General features: G+C 38.0%; 1 protein-coding gene across 1 annotated transcript; it reads left to right on the forward strand.

The window, feature by feature from the left end:
• Window positions 1-4,154: 4,154 nt before the first annotated feature.
• On the forward strand, window positions 4,155-21,206 carry nr5a1a (nuclear receptor subfamily 5, group A, member 1a; the record flags this gene model as incomplete). The annotated part of the gene is made up of 7 exons (XM_083886313.1): window positions 4,155-4,176; window positions 5,487-5,605; window positions 5,707-5,848; window positions 6,585-7,243; window positions 16,876-16,995; window positions 18,942-19,089; window positions 20,953-21,206. 7 exons carry the CDS (start codon window positions 4,155-4,157, stop codon window positions 21,204-21,206), a joined length of 1,464 nt encoding a protein of 487 aa, XP_083742439.1.
• Window positions 21,207-22,693: the final 1,487 nt, after the last annotated feature.

Genomic DNA, 22,693 nt, shown 5'->3' on the forward strand with positions numbered 1-22,693 from the left:
CAGATCTAACTAACTCTAAAAAAAAAGACACAGAGTGAATATGGGTGCAGCTTCCAGCAATCCTGCAGCTCCAATTCTCCATTATGTTGCATCCTTTTCAGTTATCAAAGTGTTTTAGTCTCAATGTGACCCGTGTTTGTTTTTTTTGTATAAATTCAATCTATTCCATATGGAAAAAAGCATTAAATGGGAAAAATTTGATCTTAAATGTTTCCTTCTCCTTAACCTCAAAACACAGGGGCTGTATTGAAATCTAACAGAGTGTGTTTCTTTATAGTTTCATTGATTATTATCATTTTCTACCTCATGCAGTATTGCTGTGCATGCTTCATGAGGACAAGCAGTCAGCTGATCAGCACGGGATCAACAAGTCCATGATCTGACATGATCTGCAAACGGTTCCACAACACAGAAACAGCGTCATCCTGTTGCTTTTTTACCCAGAGTGATTGCTCCACTATCTCCTTTTATCAATAGAGATCCTGCCATTCCAGCAGAAAATGTTTGTGGGTGGGAGGAGGGCACAGAATATAACAAAAATATAAAGGATGAAGTCAAAACACCTTTATTTATTGTACAAATATATCTGGGAGACAGAGCTTGTCTGACGCTGGGGCTCTGCTGACCTGTAGCCACAGCACACTTGCAAAACAAAATTGTGCCAGAGAAAAAACAGCAGATTAGGCCATATTTCTCAGCCCCGGTGACAGTCAGGGGGCTCCCCCCTCCTCCAGGCAGTCAGTCAGTATGTCTTGTTTTCTGCTCTGTGCTCCCTAATAGTGAGATGAGCAGATATTGGCTAATCGAGGACCTTGCAATTACTCTGGGAGGTCAGGGGTGAAACAGATTGATAGATAGAAGCCTGTGTGAGCACCTTCTGCTGAGCAAACAGTCTGATGGCTCACATTTGCTGTGCACGCTTTTTTTTGGTGTGTGTGAGTTTGACAAGGACAGGAGCATGAGTTCATGAAGATAACTATACTCATTACATTCAAAACTGCTTTAAAGTTTCTGCATCCAATACCGCTGAGCAAATAATACACAGGACTGTGGCAGAGAAGGCTCTGCTGTCATGTATGTTTCTACATGCAGACGCCCAGTATCCTGCTCTATTGACTCAGAGAGAAGCTGAGCTTCCCTTCGAAGTAACATTTTTCATTTTAATGCGGAGGCTGTGTAAGACGAACTGTCATCCATTATAAAAATGTTCTAATTACATCCTCGCACAAGTTCAGTATTGAAATGCAAATACAACACAGTACACACACACACACACACATACTGCACTTTACCATAGTCATCACCGTATTACACTGTTGAGCACTTAATAAGCTGCTATTTGCACTTCTGGTTCGATGCCAAACCAAATTTAATTGAGGGTTTGGTTTTTCAGTGACAAAGTTCAATCTAATCTAATCTGATCGAATCTAATCTAATTTAATCTAATCAGTGTTCTAATTGTTGTAGCGTTGCATGTAGAACGTTTGTCCATTATTGCTGTGTACGAAACTAGACAATTGTCTGATTCACCTCTCCTTAAGCGTGCACACGCACACGTACAGTATTCTATGTCTATGTCCATCAGCCTGTGGTCATATGTGCAGAAGGAGGCCTGACATCGTCCTGAGAAAATAAAAATGGCAAAAGACATCATCTTAACATGAGCACTATGTCACTCCAAAAATCAATATGGCCTCCATGTATCCCTGTCTGTTCTTTGTATAATATATCATGTTGTACAGATTACACTGATATATATTATTATTATATACAGCATATACAGCACATGTAATGTATACATAAATGTGTATATGTATGTGTATATATATATACTGTACATATAAGTACTCGATTATATGTACTAGATTCAGTTTTTACACTTATATATATATATATATACCCGTGCTACCACTCGCTTGCCCAAGATTAATTTATCCACCCTGGAGACAATAAAGTCTTATCTTATCTTGAACAAAAACATTTATCCAGTTGATACCATTATGATTCTATTTCTTCTTACTTTTTCCGACGTGTCCTTGGGCAAGACACTTAACCCCACGTTGCTCCTGGCGGCTGTGCTGGCACCGTGTGAATGAGTATGGGTGGTCATCAAGACTGGAAAAGCGCTGTATAAACACAAACCATTTACCGTTACTTTTAATTTCCGGGTGTTTCCAATGCATGTTCTAACATACATAGACATGTATTACTATTTCTTTACATGTCCACTGTTGTAACATTGGAAAATCCATCACTGCAGAGACTGGATCCAGCTGACTGTCCAAAGAGCAACACAGCAACACTCTGGATGTGAGTTCGCATTCACGTTTCCTGCCTTTAAATTTGTGCCGTGGCCCTCAGCTTTGTTCGCACGTGTCCACACACAATGACCCGACAAGAGGAGCCATCACGGATCCCCAGCAGCCACCCACTGCTTCCTGGCTCACCTAACAATAGACACTGTGACGCTTCATAATGTGCTTACCAAGCAAAATTCCCTTCCACACTCAATTGTTATTAATGCCAATATGAGCGGGAACCACTGAGCATTCATGTACTGTACATGCAGATAAATATAGACATTCACAGAGTCAGCTTAACAATAAACTGAAAGAAAGTCTATGATAATGTACACAATGGAAAAGTGGAATGAACACTGCATTTATTTCTGATAATTTGTAACTAATAATAAATAGTTATTTATACATGACAATTATATCAAGTTATGGATGTTGCCTTTGTGGTGTTACTGTTTGCTGATAATAATTACACTGAAAAAAGAAAATACATGATGATGAACTTTACATTATATAAATTAGCTACAGTACTATGCAAAAGTTGCAGGCACCACCGGCTCTGTCGTTTATTCTGAATGAATGAATGTGAATTATGTGAATTTGGAATGAAGTGATGTGACTTAAAGCTGCTCTTATATATTAGCGAGCTGTCAATGAGTTTAACTCATGTGCAAGGTGTGTGTAATGCTCAAGCATGTCTTGAATAAACCTGGCGTAATAGACATTTTTTACGGCAGATATTTCTTTAAATGAAATAGTAGGACAAACACAGGATTTACCAGTAACATTAATTAAGGTTCCACTCCAGTATTAACAGAGCTGTGTTATTGTTCAAGTGTAAGGGTAGATCACGCTAAATACTTGACACCTGTTTTTTTTTTTTTTAAAACAACAAAATACTGCAAACACATTTCCTAGATTTCCAGTAAAGTGAAATAGAAATAATGATCCTCTATTGTCGTTATAGGAAATAACAAATCTAATGGTGGCCTAAGACTTCTGCACAGTACTGTATGTGAAAACAACTTGCCTTCTCAAGCTTGAATGAACTTAATTTAGTTGTTACCGATATATTTCATATATCAGTGTTCATATGCAATAGATAGCATGTGTTCTACAAATTAGCACACTCGTGCTGGAGGTTTTTAAACATATATTCATAAAATAAAATTCTGCAAAAAAAATAAATAAATCAAGCGACCTATCTGTGGGCCTCAACCCAGACTTTGGGAAACACTGATGTTTAATTTTTATGTATTTATTTATTTAAGAAAAAAAACCACTCATCATTTGCTAAAGTATTCCGGGTGTTTAGATTAAATTAAACTAAAGGAACATATTTATAAAAAACAAACAATATTCTCTTTGTGTGTGTGTGAGAGAGAGAGACAGAGAGAGACCTCCATCACACACCGCTCACTGCTCCTCTTCAGTCCACGCATTTTTTTCATCACAGGAAGCAGCCAACGTCCGTCACGTGACTCGGCCTCCAACCAATGGCAGCGCGGCAGCTTAAGTTTAGTGATAAGAGATGAACAGTAAAGGGAGAGCGAAGGACTGAAGGAGTTTCACTCTGGTCTCCTCAGTGCTCATACACACACACTCACACAGTGTCTGTGCAGGATTGGTGGTGTGCTTTTTTTCCATCACCTGAGCAGTTCACACGAGGCTGCAGCAGCAGCAGCAGCAGCAGCAGCAGCAGCAGCAGCAGCAGCAGCAGCAGCAGCTCCAACACCGATCACCCCCTCCACCTCCACCTCCACCTCCACCTCCACCTCCACCTCCACCTCCACCTCCACCTGCTCCCAGCTCTCCTCATCACGCTCCTGTCAGTGAGTGCGCTGCACTGCTGGTCAGATGTTGGGAGACAAGGCTCACGGTAAGTGTGCGCATCTTCATCTACTACTCTCTGTTTAATGCTCATTGGTCTGAACATGCTTTATACCATTTATTTAAATATGCAACGCGCCCACAGATCTTATAAAAGGTGTTAAAATCAGGATACTAGTTATATTTTCTGATTTGAAAAAACAAACACAAAAACGAATCGAATGTATTTTGTTTTACTTTTAAATGATCATAAATTGTAGCCTATATGATCTTTTGAATTCCGTACAATAATAATAAAAAAAATAAAATAAAAAAAGATTTATTATATATTAGGAATGCTAAAATAAACACGCGTTTCCATGCACAGCTGTTACTGCGCGGCACCACTTAATTCATCCTCCGCTGCGAGGGCCCGAACTGTGATCGACATCGATTCATATATATATATGAAAAATAAAATAAAGAGGGGGACTTCAAGAACATGGTATTACATAATATAAGTAAAGGCATTTAAATTGTGTTTTTTATCTGCCTTTGGCGCATATATGCATTATAAATTTAATTTCGCATCATATCAAATCATCACATATCTCGTGTGTATTTCCAACGCTTTTATTATTATGTTATTAAATGGTCCCCTCTCATAAACGAAGCACGCGCACAGAAATATTCCTCTTAAAATAGGCTTTTTTAAAATGTCACATTTTATTACATAAACTCCTTATTCTGAAATGTTTCTGAATATTGCATATTTAAAATCAAAACGAATACTTTTATTTAAAAAAAGAAAATGTAATTATATTGATGACCTCTTTTTTAAAATATGCTCAAAAAAGAAATGAAATGTAATTTATGACGTACCATGTAATCTATTATATATTTATACATATATACATACTGTGAATTTATAAAATAAATATACGTTTAAAACTTACAAGCAACAAAATTAAATTAGAATGACTGAATATATTATTATTGTACTATTGCTATATATATGTATATATGTATGTATATATATATATATATCCACATATGCATACATATTTATTCGATTTTTGTGCATATTCGCATGTGGTTGAGCACTAACGGGAAATAACGAATTAGACATCGCCATTGATGCTCATTTGAATTATAAAACATTATATTATTTGTATAATTTACACTAATGTCATAATAAATTGCATCGAAGTAAATGTAATAAAAAAAATAAAAAAAAAGGAATGCAGTAAAATAGCCAGGAGAATAAGATTGATATGCATTAAATAATATACTCCAATTTAATAACTCGCAATATATGTCAAATGATTTATTAAACACTAGTGTGTGTGTGTGTGTGTGTGTGTGTGTGTGTGTGTTAAGGTGTGACGCTGAAGGTGATGGAATACACATATGATGAGGACCTGGAAGAACTGTGTCCTGTGTGTGGAGACAAAGTGTCTGGATACCACTACGGTCTGCTCACCTGCGAGAGCTGCAAGGTATAACGACATGATGATGATGATGATGATGATGATGATACATCTATTTAGAATAATTAGAAAAACACAATTATTAATATTATTATAAAATATCCTTCAAGGGTTTCTTCAAGAGAACAGTGCAGAACAACAAGAGGTACACGTGTGCAGAAAACCAAGAGTGCAAAATAGACAAGACCCAGAGGAAGAGGTGTCCGTTCTGTCGCTTCCAGAAATGCCTCAACGTCGGGATGAGGCTAGAAGGTAAACTATTATTAATAATAATATTATTATTATTGATACAAATGTAACACGACGACTAAAACACACTTTTTGCTCGTTCATATTGAATTGAATTAAAAAATATAACAACTGAAGACATTGCATTTGTTGGTTTTTCGATATATACATATGTATATATATATATATATATATATATATAATAATATTTATCGTCTTTATAATAATAATACAATGACAGTTCTCCTCATGTCTTCAGTCCTTATTTCCAGACAACAGCACACTAGAGAATAAAAGAGTAGCTGCACTGGTTTTTATATTTTAATCAATATATCTACATGATTACTGTAGTAAAAGAAAAAAAAAAAGTCTAAACGTCTGTGATTTGTGGCCTTGTGTGCGGCTCTCATGCTGTTTCCACACACATGGGATGGTGGGATTAATTCCCAGACAGCAATGCAGAAAAACACCTGCTTCCGTAGCAGAGAGAGGACACATTCTTGACTTACTGATAAAACCCCCAGAGACTCCCCTGTTTTAAATCAAAAGCTCTATTTAGGCTACAAGGAGGAGTGGAGCTGCACACACTCTGGGGATTCTTCTCAAGCCCTAAAAAGGCAAGCAAAAAAAAATAAAAAAAATATGATTCAACAAGTGTTCAGGGATAGCTGGGATTTTGTTGGGAAAGTTGTGACAAAATGTTGGTTTTTCTGCTTGTGTCAACGTGTTCTTAAACCTCGTGTCCTCTTCTGTGTGACAGCGGTGCGAGCAGACCGCATGCGTGGGGGAAGGAATAAATTTGGCCCCATGTACAAGCGGGACAGGGCCTTGAAGCAGCAGAAGAAGGCTTTGATACGATCCAACGGCTTCAAGCTGGAGAGCGCCGCGGCCCCGCCGGCCTCCCCGCTGCAGGCTGACTACAGCTTCACCGGCACGCTGCACACCCTGCCCACCATCTCCAAAAGCCTGCTCCCCTCCACCCCGAGCTCCCTCACCCCCACAGACTACGAAGCCAACCTGTATGGACCCCCCTCCCTGGGCATGGCCATGCAGTCCCACGTGCCCCTCACCACGCAGTACCAGTACACAGCCTTCCCCGGCAGCAGAGCCATTAAAGCCGAGTGTCCCGACTACACCAGCTCCCCAGAGTCCCTCACAGGATACCCCTACCCAGACATGTACCCCTCCACCTCACCGCAGCCGCCCAGCCTGCAGCCGCTCGTGCTGGAGCTTCTGCGCTGCGACCCGGACGAACTGGCGGTGCAGAACAAGATTGTTGCTCACCTGCAGCAGGAGCAGGGCGGCCGCGGCCGGCTGGACAAGCCCAGCACCTTCAGCCTCATGTGTCGCATGGCGGACCAGACCCTCTTCTCCATAGTGGAGTGGGCTCGCAGCTGCATCTTCTTCAAGGAGCTCAGGGTGAGTAACGATAACAAGCTCTTTATCACACACACACACACACACACACACACACACACACACACACACACACACACACACACACACACACACACACACACACACACACACACACACACACACACACACACACACACACACAGGGATACTCATTTATTATACTCAAATCAAGAATATAAGATGGCCCCAACAAATGTTCCAAACTTAATCTCTAAATTAAACAAAAAAAAAGGGAAAAAGAAGAAGAAGCAGATAATGGTTTTATGTATAATTAGTAGGAAAACGTCATAATATTAAATAATAATAAAAGAAAAAAATATATATATATACACACACTATTATATACCATTACACACTACACATACAAGCTCTGTTGATATCTTCATTTACCAAACTGCTAAAAAAACGTATATTATATTATATTTAACGATTCATTTTTGACCCTTTTATTAGATAAAATCTCACTTTTACTCTTTCATATATTCAGACAATGAGTGTTTTGTTGTTGTTGTCAATAATGTATCAGAAAATAGGTGCAAAATAGGATTAGGCAACATCAGCTGCAGTTTAAGGACACAATGTATGTCATAGATTACACTTGGGTTATGAAGACAGTGTCATATTTCTAAAGGCTTACACCATATTATTTGTGCTTCATTTGTCTATCTTTCAGCAACCATCTTTTATACATGTTCAGCAATATCTATATATTTTTTGTATTACATTGTATAAAATCCCTCTCTCTGAATTCTCATGTGCCAACACACCAAGTCACTTTATTCAGTAATTTATAATTTTTTCCTATTTTTTGACACAATGACACGCGGATGAATAAATTGAATGAATGTTGCAAAGAAAAAAATGAGAGCCACATGTACCCTGCTGCAAAGCTTTCTCTTCTTTTTTTCACCCGTTAACATCAATCCCTCTAATTTCACTCATCAATAACTCATATTTGAATAAATGAGCTGGCTCAGAAGACCTGAACACAACATTCAGTGTTTCTGCTTTTTGTGAATGAGAATGATTCGCAAATTTTTAAATATAAGAAGTAGCAAAAAAGCCAGAAGCTTCCATTTTTTTTAAATCACATCATATGGAAACATGGAATACATTTTCCATGCAGGAATACTGATAGTCTTTGGTTCAACTCAACATAAACAATAACTTACTGGGTAGATTTCTGATTTTGAACATCATGTACTGCTGTTTTGTAGATATTGTGGATCTCCCATTGATTCAAGCTTTGGCAAGGACATGTCACCTCGCCCTCCTCTCCTTTTGTCAATGCACCTTTTTTTTCATGTCAGGGTTCTAAAAATAAATTGAATTATATAACATTTGGAGCTTTAAAAAAAATAAATAAAAAAAAATGAGCTAGCTTGTTTTTAGATCTGGGATAATAGCGTTCACAGAGTTTTCAGTGGCAGTTGAGGTTTTAAATAGTTGACTCATACGCTCACTTGCAATTCACCACAGAGAATGGATCTGAACCAAATATTGCAAATATTCAAACACACAAACACACACACACACATTCCTGTGCAGCATCCTTAATGAGGACACTCATAGACATAATGCATTCTCTAGCACTTTACCTTAACCTTAACCATCACAATTAAATGCTAACCCTTAACCTAAACCTAATCCAAACCCTAAAACCAGGTCTCAACCCAAACCCTAAAACCAGGTCTTAACCCCCCAAAAAGCCCTTATAAGTTATGAGGACCAGACAAAATGTTGTTCACATTGGGAATTTTTAAAAAACATTTTTGATATTGTCATATTGCGATAAGGTATCTGTGATGAGTTTTCCTGGTTTTAAAGGCTGTTGCATTGATAATCGTCACATTTTTTTTATCGAATATCTTTCTGAAATACAATGATTCAAAAACACACAGAATCGGCAAAATATTATTAAACAAAAAGTCACTTTATAAAACTTACCTAACTATTTGTGTTATACCGGAATTTGACCACATATATTTCATTGTTTCTAACACACATAACTCCTTCATTTAACATTAAAAAGCCAATGAAATAAACCAGGTATTAATAACTGTATTTTAAGCATGTAATACAGTGTATCTGGTATATTAGGATATGCCTATAAATATCAGTATCGAACGACATCAAAAAGTATATTGCGACAACATTTTCCCCATATCGCCCTACGACACACACACACACACACACACACACACACACACACACACACACACACACACACACACACACACACACACACACACACACACACACACACACACACACACACACACACACACACACACACACCTGTCTATCTTCTGCAGCACTGATTCTCTGCATACTCAATACAGAGTTGTGTTGTGTGTAAGCGACTGTTGTATGAGTCAAGTTGCTCTCTGACAAATCAGTTAACAACGTTTTCTTTTGGTAACTCTGTGTTTATCCCCATATGTTGCCGGAGCATTAAAGTGAAGGTTAAGGTCTGATGATATAATTAGCAGCACTGTTACTGGGTAGTGTGTGTGGGAGAGCAACATACAAACCTCAGTCTGGCCAAAAACCTTTGGAATTGAATTGAAAATCAGCTGGCGGCCATGTTTTATTCTTGAAACAGTGCAGTCAGCTCTGAATATGTGTCACTAACGCATATACCACGTTATGTTTTACATTCTAACCCCCTGAGATCATCTGGTTATTGTTTGTCAGTATGTTTTAGACTCCTTCATCTTATTTTTGTCTTTTATTATTATTATTATTGTTATGTCCTTCATGAAAGCTGCACACTACTGCTCTTTAAGTATCTTAATCAAATTAGTTGACTTTGCTGCTTCATTTTATCCAAATCAATAAATATAAACCACAACAGGGGGGTCGGCAAACCAATGAGCTGAAGAGTAACCTGCTCCCACCAAACCCCAAAGTATGGAAAAGGCTAAAAATGACAAGTGATTCTTCATTTGTGGGAACGTCAGGGAGGACTCGTATTCATATTCTTACTCGTTACTTTTCTTCCATCCCTTTCGCAGAAACAAAGGCCACATTGTTGTGACAGCATTTTGTTGCATCCAGCAATAACAAGGTATCAGCCTCAGTGAAAAGGATGCTTCGTTCCAAACTTTATCTCTATTACTGCTAGAGGAGAGGGGAACTCATCTTATGTTATCTTAAAACCACAGTGTGAAGTCTGAAGTGTGTTCATTTATAGGGCTGGGTATCGCAACCAAATTCCTGAATCGATTCTATTCCGATTCACACGGTCTCAATTTGATTCGAGCCACCATTCGATTCCGATTTAATTCGATCATTTCAGTTACAATAGCACTCTTAGTAGGTTATGAAAACATGTTGTTAATTATACAAATATTCCTCACACCAGGCATACGGAGAATATTTTTGTTTCACAAAAGAATCCAAAGCAGTTACCTGTAACCATGTACTTGTTATTTAGCATGACCAGTACACTGATCACGTGACATTAAATGCTACATTTAGCATTGAGGTAGAATGCATCATAAATGCCATTACTTGTATTTAACAAAAATAGATACTACTATAAATCGCAACAGCTGTCCAGTCCCTGAGAAAGACCGTATAATTCTGACAATGTTAATAAAATACACATTAACCAGCACATACATTTACAGTATGTAACAAACACCCTAGAATTCCAAATTTTCCCTGCAAGCTGTTGTAGCGCCCCTTGGCCTTTCTGTACAAAAGGAGTGAAGGAAGGAAGTGAACATTGACAATTTATTGATGATAAATAGATGAAAATAAAATACAAAAAGAGAGCTCTTTTAGAAAAAAATACATTTAAATAAAAGTGTCGCTTGTTTTAAGTTAGAAGAGTTCAGTTCATCTGACTACCTGGGTAGATTTTGTGTGTTTTGTTCTTATCCGTCCACAGTCGTTTGAACTTCCTGAACCTCCCAGGGTTCAGAATCACAATGCTCTATTCCTTAATCCGGCAACAATCTACACACATAGTGCAGAAAACATACCATTACCACCATATCTCTGTTCATCACATGACCTCATATTACTTTCACATCACTATATTTTCCATATATACCCAGTTGTGGGATATACAGTATTTTAATTGTTGTCCATTGTGTACATTTACAACAGAAATATTTTACCATTTACAATTTTTATCTTTTTAACTATAGCATATATGCACATTAACTGTAAATAAATCAATTCAAGCCAGAATCGATTGCTTTTCCATGAAATCGCAGATGAAAAATCAGTTTTTTAACCTCAAATTATGGGATGTAGATGTGTCTTATCAAATATGAGCTCGCAGAGTATATATTGTTTGTGTGCTTATGTGTGTTAATGTGTAGCCTTTGGTGCTCAATTGTGATATAGAGCAGTGGTGGCTCACAGAAGAACTGATTAATACATGAAAGAGTTGAATTCAAAGGCTAAATTAACTAAATTGAATAAATTAACTAAATTAACTGTGTTCAATTATTGTTTTACCAACATAAATGCGCCTTGAGATAATGTATGTTATGATTTGGCACGATACAAAAAAATTGAATCGAAATGTTTAAATAACCACAGTAAAACAAATCACAATATAACAATCATCATGGCATCATGTCAACAGAATTATGCACCATATGCTATTTCCCTCATTGACTACAGTGGTGGCACGTTAGCTTAGCCACCCACATTGAATACTACAGGTAATACCTGAGCTAGCATAACTGCTGGCACTACACGTGACAAGGATTAGCACGCTAACGGCGCTAGCTTTAGCGTCTTGCTAACTGAGCTAGCAATTTTTCCTTAAAGTTATTTTAAACAATGATACAAACAATACCACAGTGAGTTTGAACATTAAATAACGTTTCTGTAACCCCCGACTGGTTTTTAGGAAAGCATTTCAACAAAGGTATTTTCACAACAAACTTCATCAACAGAGAAACCATGTGGGTTACACTGTCATCAGGTGTGACTATTTCACATGGAAAAGTGCACGAAATCCGTATTTAGCTCATTGAAAAAACAATTTTGCTGAAAATTAAAAATCTGTATATTAACAAAGTGCAAAACAACAACACTACAAATACAAATTGTAGGACAGAGATACATAATGTAAACATGTCTCACTGCTGTGTTCAGGCTCACTTCATCAATGATGTCACCGTGAGTTATTCGATTCGATTAAAGGACGAATTTGCGTAAAAATGAAATGAGAAATGAAAGGGAATGGAAATTAGCGAGAGAAAATTAACCGTGTACCCTATAAATTATTTTGACACACAACTAAACTGAATTCCCAACCAAGTTTCATAAGAGACATATTTTCTGGACCAAAATCCAATCCACTTTATTTATAACGCACATTTCAAAACTAACCTAGTTGACTGAAGTGCTGTACAGTAATAAAGCAAATTCAAGGAGAAACGATGTATTTTTAAGACACTTAAAATGTGTAGAATTCCACAATTTGGGAGCTGCCATATTATATTTACATGGATATCAAAGGGATAGTAATGTAACTTGTGTGTTTTGGCGTTTTGAGGAAATTTTACGTATGACGAGGGGGTGAGTGAGGGTTTGATTCCTGGATACTTAACCCCATTCCTGGCGACACAGATGTGTGATAGAAAAAACACTGTGTCAGCTGCCACTACCAACTATTCCATTCTTCTTTATCTTTATTTATATAATACTTTTCATACACGGAAATTACTGCACAAATTGCTTTCTATTAAAAAAAAACAAAAAAACAGCCCCAACCCACCCAATCACACATTTACTCACCCAGATACATTCACACACCTCGACAGGAGCTGAGGAAACGCTGTCTCACCAGTCTGCAGATGAGGAAACACTACAGGAAATAATAGGCAGTTAGAGAATTAAAAGGATTAAAATACAAAATACTAAAATAAATGAATAACATTATTATAAATAACAGTAAAATAAAATAGCTAGATAAATACATAAATAAGTAAATACCCAACAAATAGATTAGAATAAACCTTAAATAATAGAAAATTATGTCACTTATTTATACAAAATTGACATAAAACACATACATGCATACATCTACAAACCCTCAGACAGGGAAAGAGACATAGACTGTGAAAGCGACATTTTGTTTTCTAAGTTTTAACACGTTTATTCCCTCAGCGTCGTGTTTTATACACCTGATGTTTCTGTATTCCTGCTGCCAGCTGCACTTTTACCTACAGTGGATGGCCTAACATAGCACAGTGAGAACAAAGCGGAGCATATTTGTGCCAAGAAAGCCTCCCCGCTGAAAGAGCCATTTCCCTGGGCTGGATTATGACATTCCATGCAGGCGATAACGGGGGAATGTCAGCCCTGTCTCTCCACTGCAGCTCCGCACTGAGCTTGTCTACATTGTTGTTAAATAGTGCGCAGAATGGAAGCTATTGATTGCTGCAGTCTCTCCCAGAGGTGGCCCTTTGTCGTGCCTCGTGTTTGACCTTCCATTCATCTGCTGTACGTGGAAGCTGTTGGCACACAACAGACATCATAAATGTGCTGCTACGAGAGACAGCTCGGTGGATGCAGTCATTAAATCTTCAAGTAGCATGTCCGAGAAGATTGTGAAGAGTTCCACTCAAATTAAATGGAACACATTCACTCGGCGCCATGAAACAGAGACGACCTGAGACACAGTTGAAGACAAGAATTCAAAAGAACGCACTTTTAATCCTAAATGTTAATTTATTAATTACTAAATTACTTGAAATGTTATTCACGTTGACTTCATTTTCAACTACATTACATGTAATCTTTTCTACGGACTATTTGCAGAGAGACATCGTCCTTGTCCTCCTCTTTCTTACCTTGCTTTAGATTGAACTTACTGTTACTTCTAGTGAGAAAACATATTCTATAACATTTTCTTAAAACATGCATTAGTGAGCCTTTTGTTAAGCAGCAAAATATTTGTTTCACAATCAGAAATCTTATTCTCATTGTGAGCCACTCCTGCTATCTACTACCTACTCAGTATCATGTAAAAGTAAACTTTAAATACACAAAACACAATATAACATCACAAAGCCAGCTGATATTTCAATAAAATGTAGACAACAGATTTCTGAATTCGGTGAGAACAGATCCTTGTTTTTTGACTGTTTTAAGAGGGAGCTGTGTTTAAATGCATATTTAAACTGGCATTTGAGCATAACAGGTTTATTATTATCTTTGCCTATCTTTTGCCTGTAGCACCTGTGTCAAATTCAAGGGCCTGTGGGCCATATTTGGCCCGCCATACAATTAAAATCATTGAGTACAGCAAATGATTGGCCTATAGATACATGTGACTCGTGTTCTACTTAAATGCAGCAGAGGACAAGCTTGATTTTGTTCTGTATTATATATGATTTGACCTCATTTGACCCTTGGACAAACTTGTTTGCAACACAGTTTGCAATTCCGTCCCCCTCTGTAATTGAGTTCGACAACCCCTGGCCTATAGCACGTGTATACAGTTCCAAATGACACTATGTGGTTGTACTGATCAACATGATTTTCCCTCACTATACATATCAACACAGACACAGCACTATTATGTCATATAAAACATGTTATAAATTGTCAATTCAATTCGAATGAGTGAATATAAATGTCAGATACTGCTTAAGCCACACTGGCTGGATTAAAATGGCTGTTCCTCAGTGTTCCTCTCTGGTCAGTTTGATAACCGACTACATGGATGGGTGTTAGAAACAGGTCTGCAAAGGTCAGATGATCAAATGTGTATTATTATTACTTCAGAGTTAAAATGAAAAAAAAGAGGAATAAAATTAAGAAAACACAATATTAGCAGCAGATAAACCATGCACCTTAACATAAAATATATACATATAGACATACTCTATGACAATAAATGCAAAGTAACTGAATAATACATAGATTGTGTGAATGTTGCAACAAAAGTACATACAACAATTAAAAATTTAACTCAACTTTTTCCTCAAAAATCCTGGAATAATATTTAACAAAGAATCATTTCTTTATTCTATGATGCACTGATGTATGTTGTATACATATACACTGACCACTGTCAACCTTCCTTTTTTCCACTCTCTGCTCTAACCATTACACGATGACAATGTGGATTAAACAACAGCAGAGAAATGTTGAATGAACATGCCCCTTCCTTCCTTCCTCCTCCAGCGCTGTCAGCAGCTGCTGTTTCATCTCTGAAACCAGGAAAATGATGGCAGCTTTTTTTTTTCTTTTTAATTTATCTGTAAGTCACAGCTGTGAGATACAATGTGGTAAATCATTACCCCACGACGTGCAGTATATAAAACGTGCCACTGCGTGACACTTGGTCAACCCACTTCCATATACTCTGCTAATGACACAGACGGACAGGAACAGCGAGGTCTGAAATTCTCTGGCAGCAGGCGAGTGTCCGACTCCTCCTTAAGAGGAAGTGAAGGAGGTCGCTGAGACCTCTTACTCCATAACCCCTTCCTTTATCACTGCAAATCCAAAAAGTCTCTCTCTCTCTGTGTGTGTGTGTGTGTGTGTGGTCACCAACACTGAAACACTGATATATGGTTTCATTCAGACGCACAGTAATTCTGTCAGCTCCGTGTCAGACAAATGCGTTTGTGCCTATTAGCACCTGTGGCAAGGAAATTACTGATGGCTGCATGTCCTTCGATTCACTGTGCGGACGATATTACACACCCATCCCCCCACCCAGATTTGTGTGTGTGCGTGTGTGTGGGGGGGGGGGGGCATTATTGGGAGAGGTGAACAGGTCCCAGACGATGCTCATAAATACATAACATAGGACAGGACATACACACACACATGTGGAAAACACACGCAGAGACATAAACATAATTTCTCTCCTCTCTTCTTACCTCACCATTTCCGTTTGAGAGTAGGGCGGCGATGAAAGGCAAGACACTTTGATTTATATAAAGCATTTCTCATACATGGAGATAGATTCAAGCTGCTGCTGCTGCTGCTGCTGTACAGACTCATTCAAATTAAATTAAAGTCCACATAATACAACCCTGAACATTTGTTAAAGAACACTTTATTTAGGGAACACATATTCACCAATAACTAGGTGCTTACTAACATACATATAAGTAGCATACTAGCCCTTTATTAGTAAATAATAAGCACGCATTAACACCTTATGTAGGAAAAATCTTAATTCATGTCATAATAGAGGTAGAATAAGGTGTTAATACATGCTTAATGATTACTAATAAAGGGCTAGTATGCTACTTACTTGTTAATAAGCACCTAGTTAATGGTAAATGTGTGTTCCCTAATCTGTGTTAAAAGTGTTACCCAATATAATGTATTTAAGAGATTAGGGAAAGCAAAAGGTTAAGAGGTTAAAAGGTAAAAAAAGAGAGAAAAAAGATAAAACTGTACAAATAAATTATGGTAAGAGTAAAATAATACAAATAAAACAGATAACATTATATGGTTATAACCAAACAATAGAAGATTATAGAAGCTGTTGGAGACAGTGAGAGAGAAATAATCACAAGAACATTGCTATAATAATGTTTTTTAGTGTTAAACCCTAACATCCTAACCCTGAGCATGACCTTAAGATGGATCTGTTTTCACTTCTCTCTCTCTCTCTCTCTCTCTCTGTGAAGGTTGGCGATCAAATGAAGCTACTCCATAACTGCTGGTCAGAACTTCTGGTCCTGGATCACATTTTCAGACAAGTGCAGCACGCAAAGGAAAACAGCATCCTGCTGGTGACCGGCCAGGAGGTAACAACTCCACACACACACACACACACACACACACACACACACACACACACACACACACACACACACACACACACACACACACACACACACACACACACACACACACACACACACACACACACACACACACACACGCACGCACACACGGTCAAAATCTCAAGAGAATGAACATGTGTTGCTTTCTTCTTCTTCTTTTGGCTTCTCCCTCGAGGGTTTGTCAAAGCCGATCATCTGCCTCCATCTTGTCCTCTTCTGTTACAACTCTCCTCATGTTCTCCTTCACAACATCCATGAACCTTTTCTGTCGTCTTCTTCTTTTCCTCCTGCCCTGCTCCATCTTCAACATCCTTCATCCAGTATAGTCACTATCCCTATGACGGCGTATTACGGCCAAGTATGATAAAAAAAAAAAATATATATATATATATATATATATACGGACCTGGGGAAGGGGGGAAAGAAGTCACAGATTTATCAGATTTAAAGTGGCAAATCCACGAGAAAATAAAGTCTCAGATTCATGAGATTAAAAGAGGCAAATGTACGAGAAAATAAAGTTGCAGATTTATGAGATTAGAAGTGGCAAATCTACAAGAAAATTAAGTTGTAGATTTATGAGATCAAAAGTGGCAAATCTACTAGAAAAAAGTAGCAGATTTATTAGATCAAAAGTGACAAACTACGAGAAAAAAAGTCACAGATTTATGAGATTAGAAGTGGCAAATCTTCGAGAAAAAGTTACAGAATTATGAGATTAAAAGTGGTAAATCTATAAGCAAATAAAGTCGCAGATTTATGAGATTAAAAGTAGCAAATCTACGAGATAAAGTTGCAGATTTATGAGATTGAAAATAGCAAAAATACGAGATAAAGTTGCAGATTTATGAGAAAAAAAATGGGAAAAATAGGCTAGTATTTTGTTTTTCAAGGAACTGCATCATCACAGAAGCTGCCACATGCCGCGTACTATGTCTGCAGTGGATGTCTTAATCAAATTATATACTTAGAAATTGGATTTAGCAATAAGGAAATACTTATGGTTTTAGCCCAGAATCAACATATTGTCATAAGTATCCGGACTTTGAAGAGACTTTGCCGTGAATTGGGCCTATTCAGAAGAAAACACCATACTAACTTGGATAAGGTGACAAAAACAAAACACTACTTTTTAGGACTTTCTGCTACTTTTTTCTTGTATATTTGCCACTGTTAATCTCATAAATATGCAACTTTCTTTTCTCTTAGATTTGCCACTTTCAATCTATATACTATATACTAATACTATCCCTCCTCTGAGTATGACCAAACCATCTCACCCTTTTACTTCATTTCCAAACTGAACTTTCTGGTCACTCCCATTGAACATCTCAGCATCTCCAGCTTAAGCACCTCTCATATATGGCGATAAAATGTCACACCTCACACACACAGGTGACATGGGGGTTCAGAAATCCCAAGGAATAACAAAATAATAAATTTTTTCCTGTGAGAGAGCTTCACACGCATGCTGCTTGTAGTGAAATTTGAGAAATTTTCAATAATGTTCAATAATATTCCACCTGAGCTCAATATTTGCTCAGGTGGTACTTGGCATAACAAGTTTGTTGTTGTCTATTTTGAGCTTTGAAATGTCCTTTTATTACTGCAAACCAATTTTCGAGAAAACCTTTTCTAGCGATTCTGCTCGAAAATTCGACAAATTATTGGGGAGACTTTTTGCTGATATTCAATCAGTCCATCTCTTCTGTAGTAAAATAAACATAATATTTGTCATTCTTAAATAAATAAACATAAAAAACAACAATAGATAGAGCCTACCAAAATCACCAAAAATACAGAAGGGAAGAAATCATAACAACAATCTTCAAGTCTACAAACAGGGTTTTAAAGTGCTTCACTTGAGAGGGTTCACACCTAACTAACCACTCGTCTGTGCTCTGCAGGTCGATCAGTCGTCCATCTTGTCCCAAGCCGAGTCGACTCTGTCGAGTCTGGTGCAGCGAGGTCAGGAGCTCGTGGCGAGGTTACGGGCGCTGCAGGTCGACCGCAGGGAGATCGCGTGTCTGAAATTCCTCCTCCTCTTCAACCCCAGTGAGTCCACCATCAGTTTGTTCTCCACAGAAATGCTGCCATCTTGCATCGACACATATCAGAGGGTCTGAAACGTTGAAATAAGGAAAAACATAATTAATATTTCATATACAGCGTCTCTAATATTTGAAGTAAGATTGATCTATCCTTGACTGACAAATTAAAAACTAAATATGTTTTGAAAGGCCCCCGTACCGCTACATGTAATGCCTGTAGAGCGAGTTGGGGATGCAAAAACCCATCAAGTCTGCGGTGCGGCTGCATGCGGGGGCATATTGATGCTGTCTTTTGGCAACATATGAATAGCGACAGTGACATTTTAATGAAAAAAAATGTCACCGTTGCAGATTATCCACGCTCGCAATTTATCTATAAGGTTACAAGCATTTTTCAAACTGGCCCTTTTTCACTCCAATAAATTCACTTAATTAAATTTCTCGGGTTGACAAAAGCCAATATTAACAAAGACATCCTGCTCCATTGTCCACTAATGGCATTCAAAAGAAGCGTAATGGATGGCTCTGTCACTCGATGGTACGACCAACATTCATGTAGCGGCTTGTGCAGATGGAGAGAGCATAGATGTGGCTTGCCCAGATTCCCAGAAGTGTTTGCTGTTTAGTGCTGGCAGAGCAGGGAACAAAGAGCTTTTGAATGGTGAGAGCACTTGTCATAGGCAGAAAATATTTGCTGTCTTTGCTGGCAGCTTCTTTGCTCGCACTCTCCCTCTCCCTCAACCTCATCTTCAGAGTCAGGTTTGTTGGGGGGTAATTTAATTGCCCTTAAGCGGTTTGAAAAGATGATTCAGAACATTGATTCAAAACATTTAATTACTGTCTGAATAGATTCGCCAAGATGGGCTCAGCTGACGCTGAATGCCGGTCCACCCGAGGGCCTGCCTATTGTCTCACACATGCACACAAACACTCAGCCTCCCACACACCACAGAAGCATAGATACAACATACAGTATGGAGCTGGCATTTAGAACATTACTGAATGCAACTGTCGAACTGATTTCTTTCTTCTGTCTCGTACATTTGTACATAGACCTTTTACGAAACATGTAATACTAGAACAAACCCACAGAAAAGTTGAATACTCAATATTTGCTGTGAACAGTGCAACTATAATTGTCCGCATGACCCAATTTTGACATAAAGCCCAACTAGTTTCCATTCAGAGGTGCAACCAGACAAATCTACAACAACAAACTGATCTTAACTCAAGGTTAGCTCCAACTGTGGAGATTTCAACAGCCACTTATGCTCCGATATGATACCTACTATCAGTATTGGTCAAATAATGGTCTAAGCCACTGGATCAGATGTCAGAAAAAGGAAAATGCTAAATTATTCCAAAAACCCGAAATGCATCACAAAGCACAGTCTATATAAAAAAAAAATATATTCTTGAATGTGTATTTCTACTTTACATTTGATAAGCTTTGTTGAAATGGCTGGTTACGGCATTAAAATAGAAATATAAAATATAAAATAAATGGTGGTAATACCTTGCCATTAAGAAACAATCAGAGCCTGGTTTAAAGCAAACACATTGGAACAGATTATTCCAGAGCATTTGTGTATTTCTGATTCTCATTAGACAGATTATTAAACAGTATATTTCGTTTTTATCTTGAGGGCTGATCTTCAGAATTAGAGGTAGCATCAGGCTGTTTACATACATTACAATATAGTGTCCTATTTGCCTAATCTCCAAATCTGTATATTTTTTGACTGTGGGAGGAAACCGGAGAACCCCGGAGAAAAACCCACACGCACCAACACGGATCTTCTTGCTAAAACTTCCATCCCGTGTGAAATTAAATTGACAAACCAATCCAATATTTCTAACATTGCAGATGTGAAGCTGCTGGAGAACCAGGCGTTTGTAGAGGGCGTCCAGGAGCAGGTGAACGGGGCTCTGCTGGAGTACACCCTGTCCAATTACCCTCAGTTTCAAGAGAAGTTCAGCCAGCTGGTGGTGCGGCTGCCCGAGCTGCGCTCCCTCAGCACGCAGGCCGAGGACTACCTGTGCTACATGCACCTGAGCGGAGAGGTGCCCTGCAACAACCTGCTCATCGAGATGCTGCACGCCAAACGAGCGTGCGTGTGAGACAGAGGGATGCCAAGCCCCGCCCACCATCATCAACGCGTGTTGTTTGTCTTTAGCTGAGACTGAGTTGGTAAAGGGAAAGTGTGACTGAATTGAAATGGTTGACAATGGGTTATCATTGTAAGAGCTTTTGTTTGAATTGAAGAGGAAGAAATGTTCTTTTGAGTTTCTTTTGATATCCTATGTCCCACAGAACTGCCCTGCAAAGCCAGCATTCAGCATCATGTGTTGTACATTTCTACAAATGTAGAAGCGCTTACGTTTCTACACTCATGTCCATGACTATAGATGTACATATACTGTATCAGTGTTTTCATAGAGAGTGAGAGTGTTTCTTTGTCTATGGGGACCCATTTTTCACAGATCACAATATAAATAATGACATGTGCATATAATAATAGCATAATGAATTAGTAATTGGTAAATACATTCAAACTTATTTTTATGCATGTTATTGAAAGCACATAGTCCAACATATTGGGAGATTGGAAGCGTACAGCACTGTGTTTTTCAACCTTTTTTGAGCCAAGGTACATTTTTTTAATTGAAAAAATCACGAGGCACACCACCAAACAAAAATGTTTTCAAAAATTAAAAATAATGTAGCCTATATTAACAATTTTGTCATTCTTATCAAAGTGTCTTGAATATTTATATCCATATTATTTGCAGATAATTAATTATTTGTTTTCAAAAAAATGTTTTTAGACCAATTAGGGGAAATTGGATCATTTCCCACGGCACACCTGACGATCTCTCACGGCACACTAGTGTGCCACGGCACACTGGTTGAAAAACACTGGCATAAAGGACCCAGTGCAGACAACTCAAACTCACGGTCCCCAAATTGATTCCATGTGGTCCGCCACTCAATATCAACGTGATTATGGCTTATTTCTCACTGAGTTTCTCATTTATAGAGGAATTCTTCATCATAAATATATTTTTTATTGTGAACCATGTCGTTCCAAACCAAAACAAATTATTTTATCGTGTAATTCTGTGGAATATTGTCATGATATCATTATTGAGATTGGGATATGGAATTTTAAGTTCACACACCCAATCACTGAAAACATTTTATATTATTTTTTTTAAACCCTTTTGACCAACCCCCCCAGGTCAATTAAGTTAAGTAAGACACCTCTGCTTCAGTGGAATGATTGTTACACCAGCACCAGCAACTGCCTACGCTAAAAAGAAGAAAGAAGAAGACTAGTAGAGATAACCTCCTGTGTTCATGTGATGATCGCAGCTCAGGACAGAGCGGCAATCACAGAAACACAGACCTCTGCCAAGGTTTAAATACTTTGTCACCTGCGCGTGACTGCGTGTACCTGCGTCTGAAATGTTTGCATTCTGAAGAAGACGTTCTGGATCTATAAAGAACTATTACCATCTTACATAAGCGTGACCAAATTCCTCATGATCTGTCAAGATGTCGCTGAGCTATACACAAATTGTTCAATGGGACATATTACTTTTAA

This window comes from Microchirus variegatus, assembly GCF_963457635.1.
Source record: "Microchirus variegatus genome assembly, chromosome: 3".
Classification (NCBI taxonomy): Eukaryota; Metazoa; Chordata; class Actinopteri; order Pleuronectiformes; family Soleidae; genus Microchirus; species Microchirus variegatus.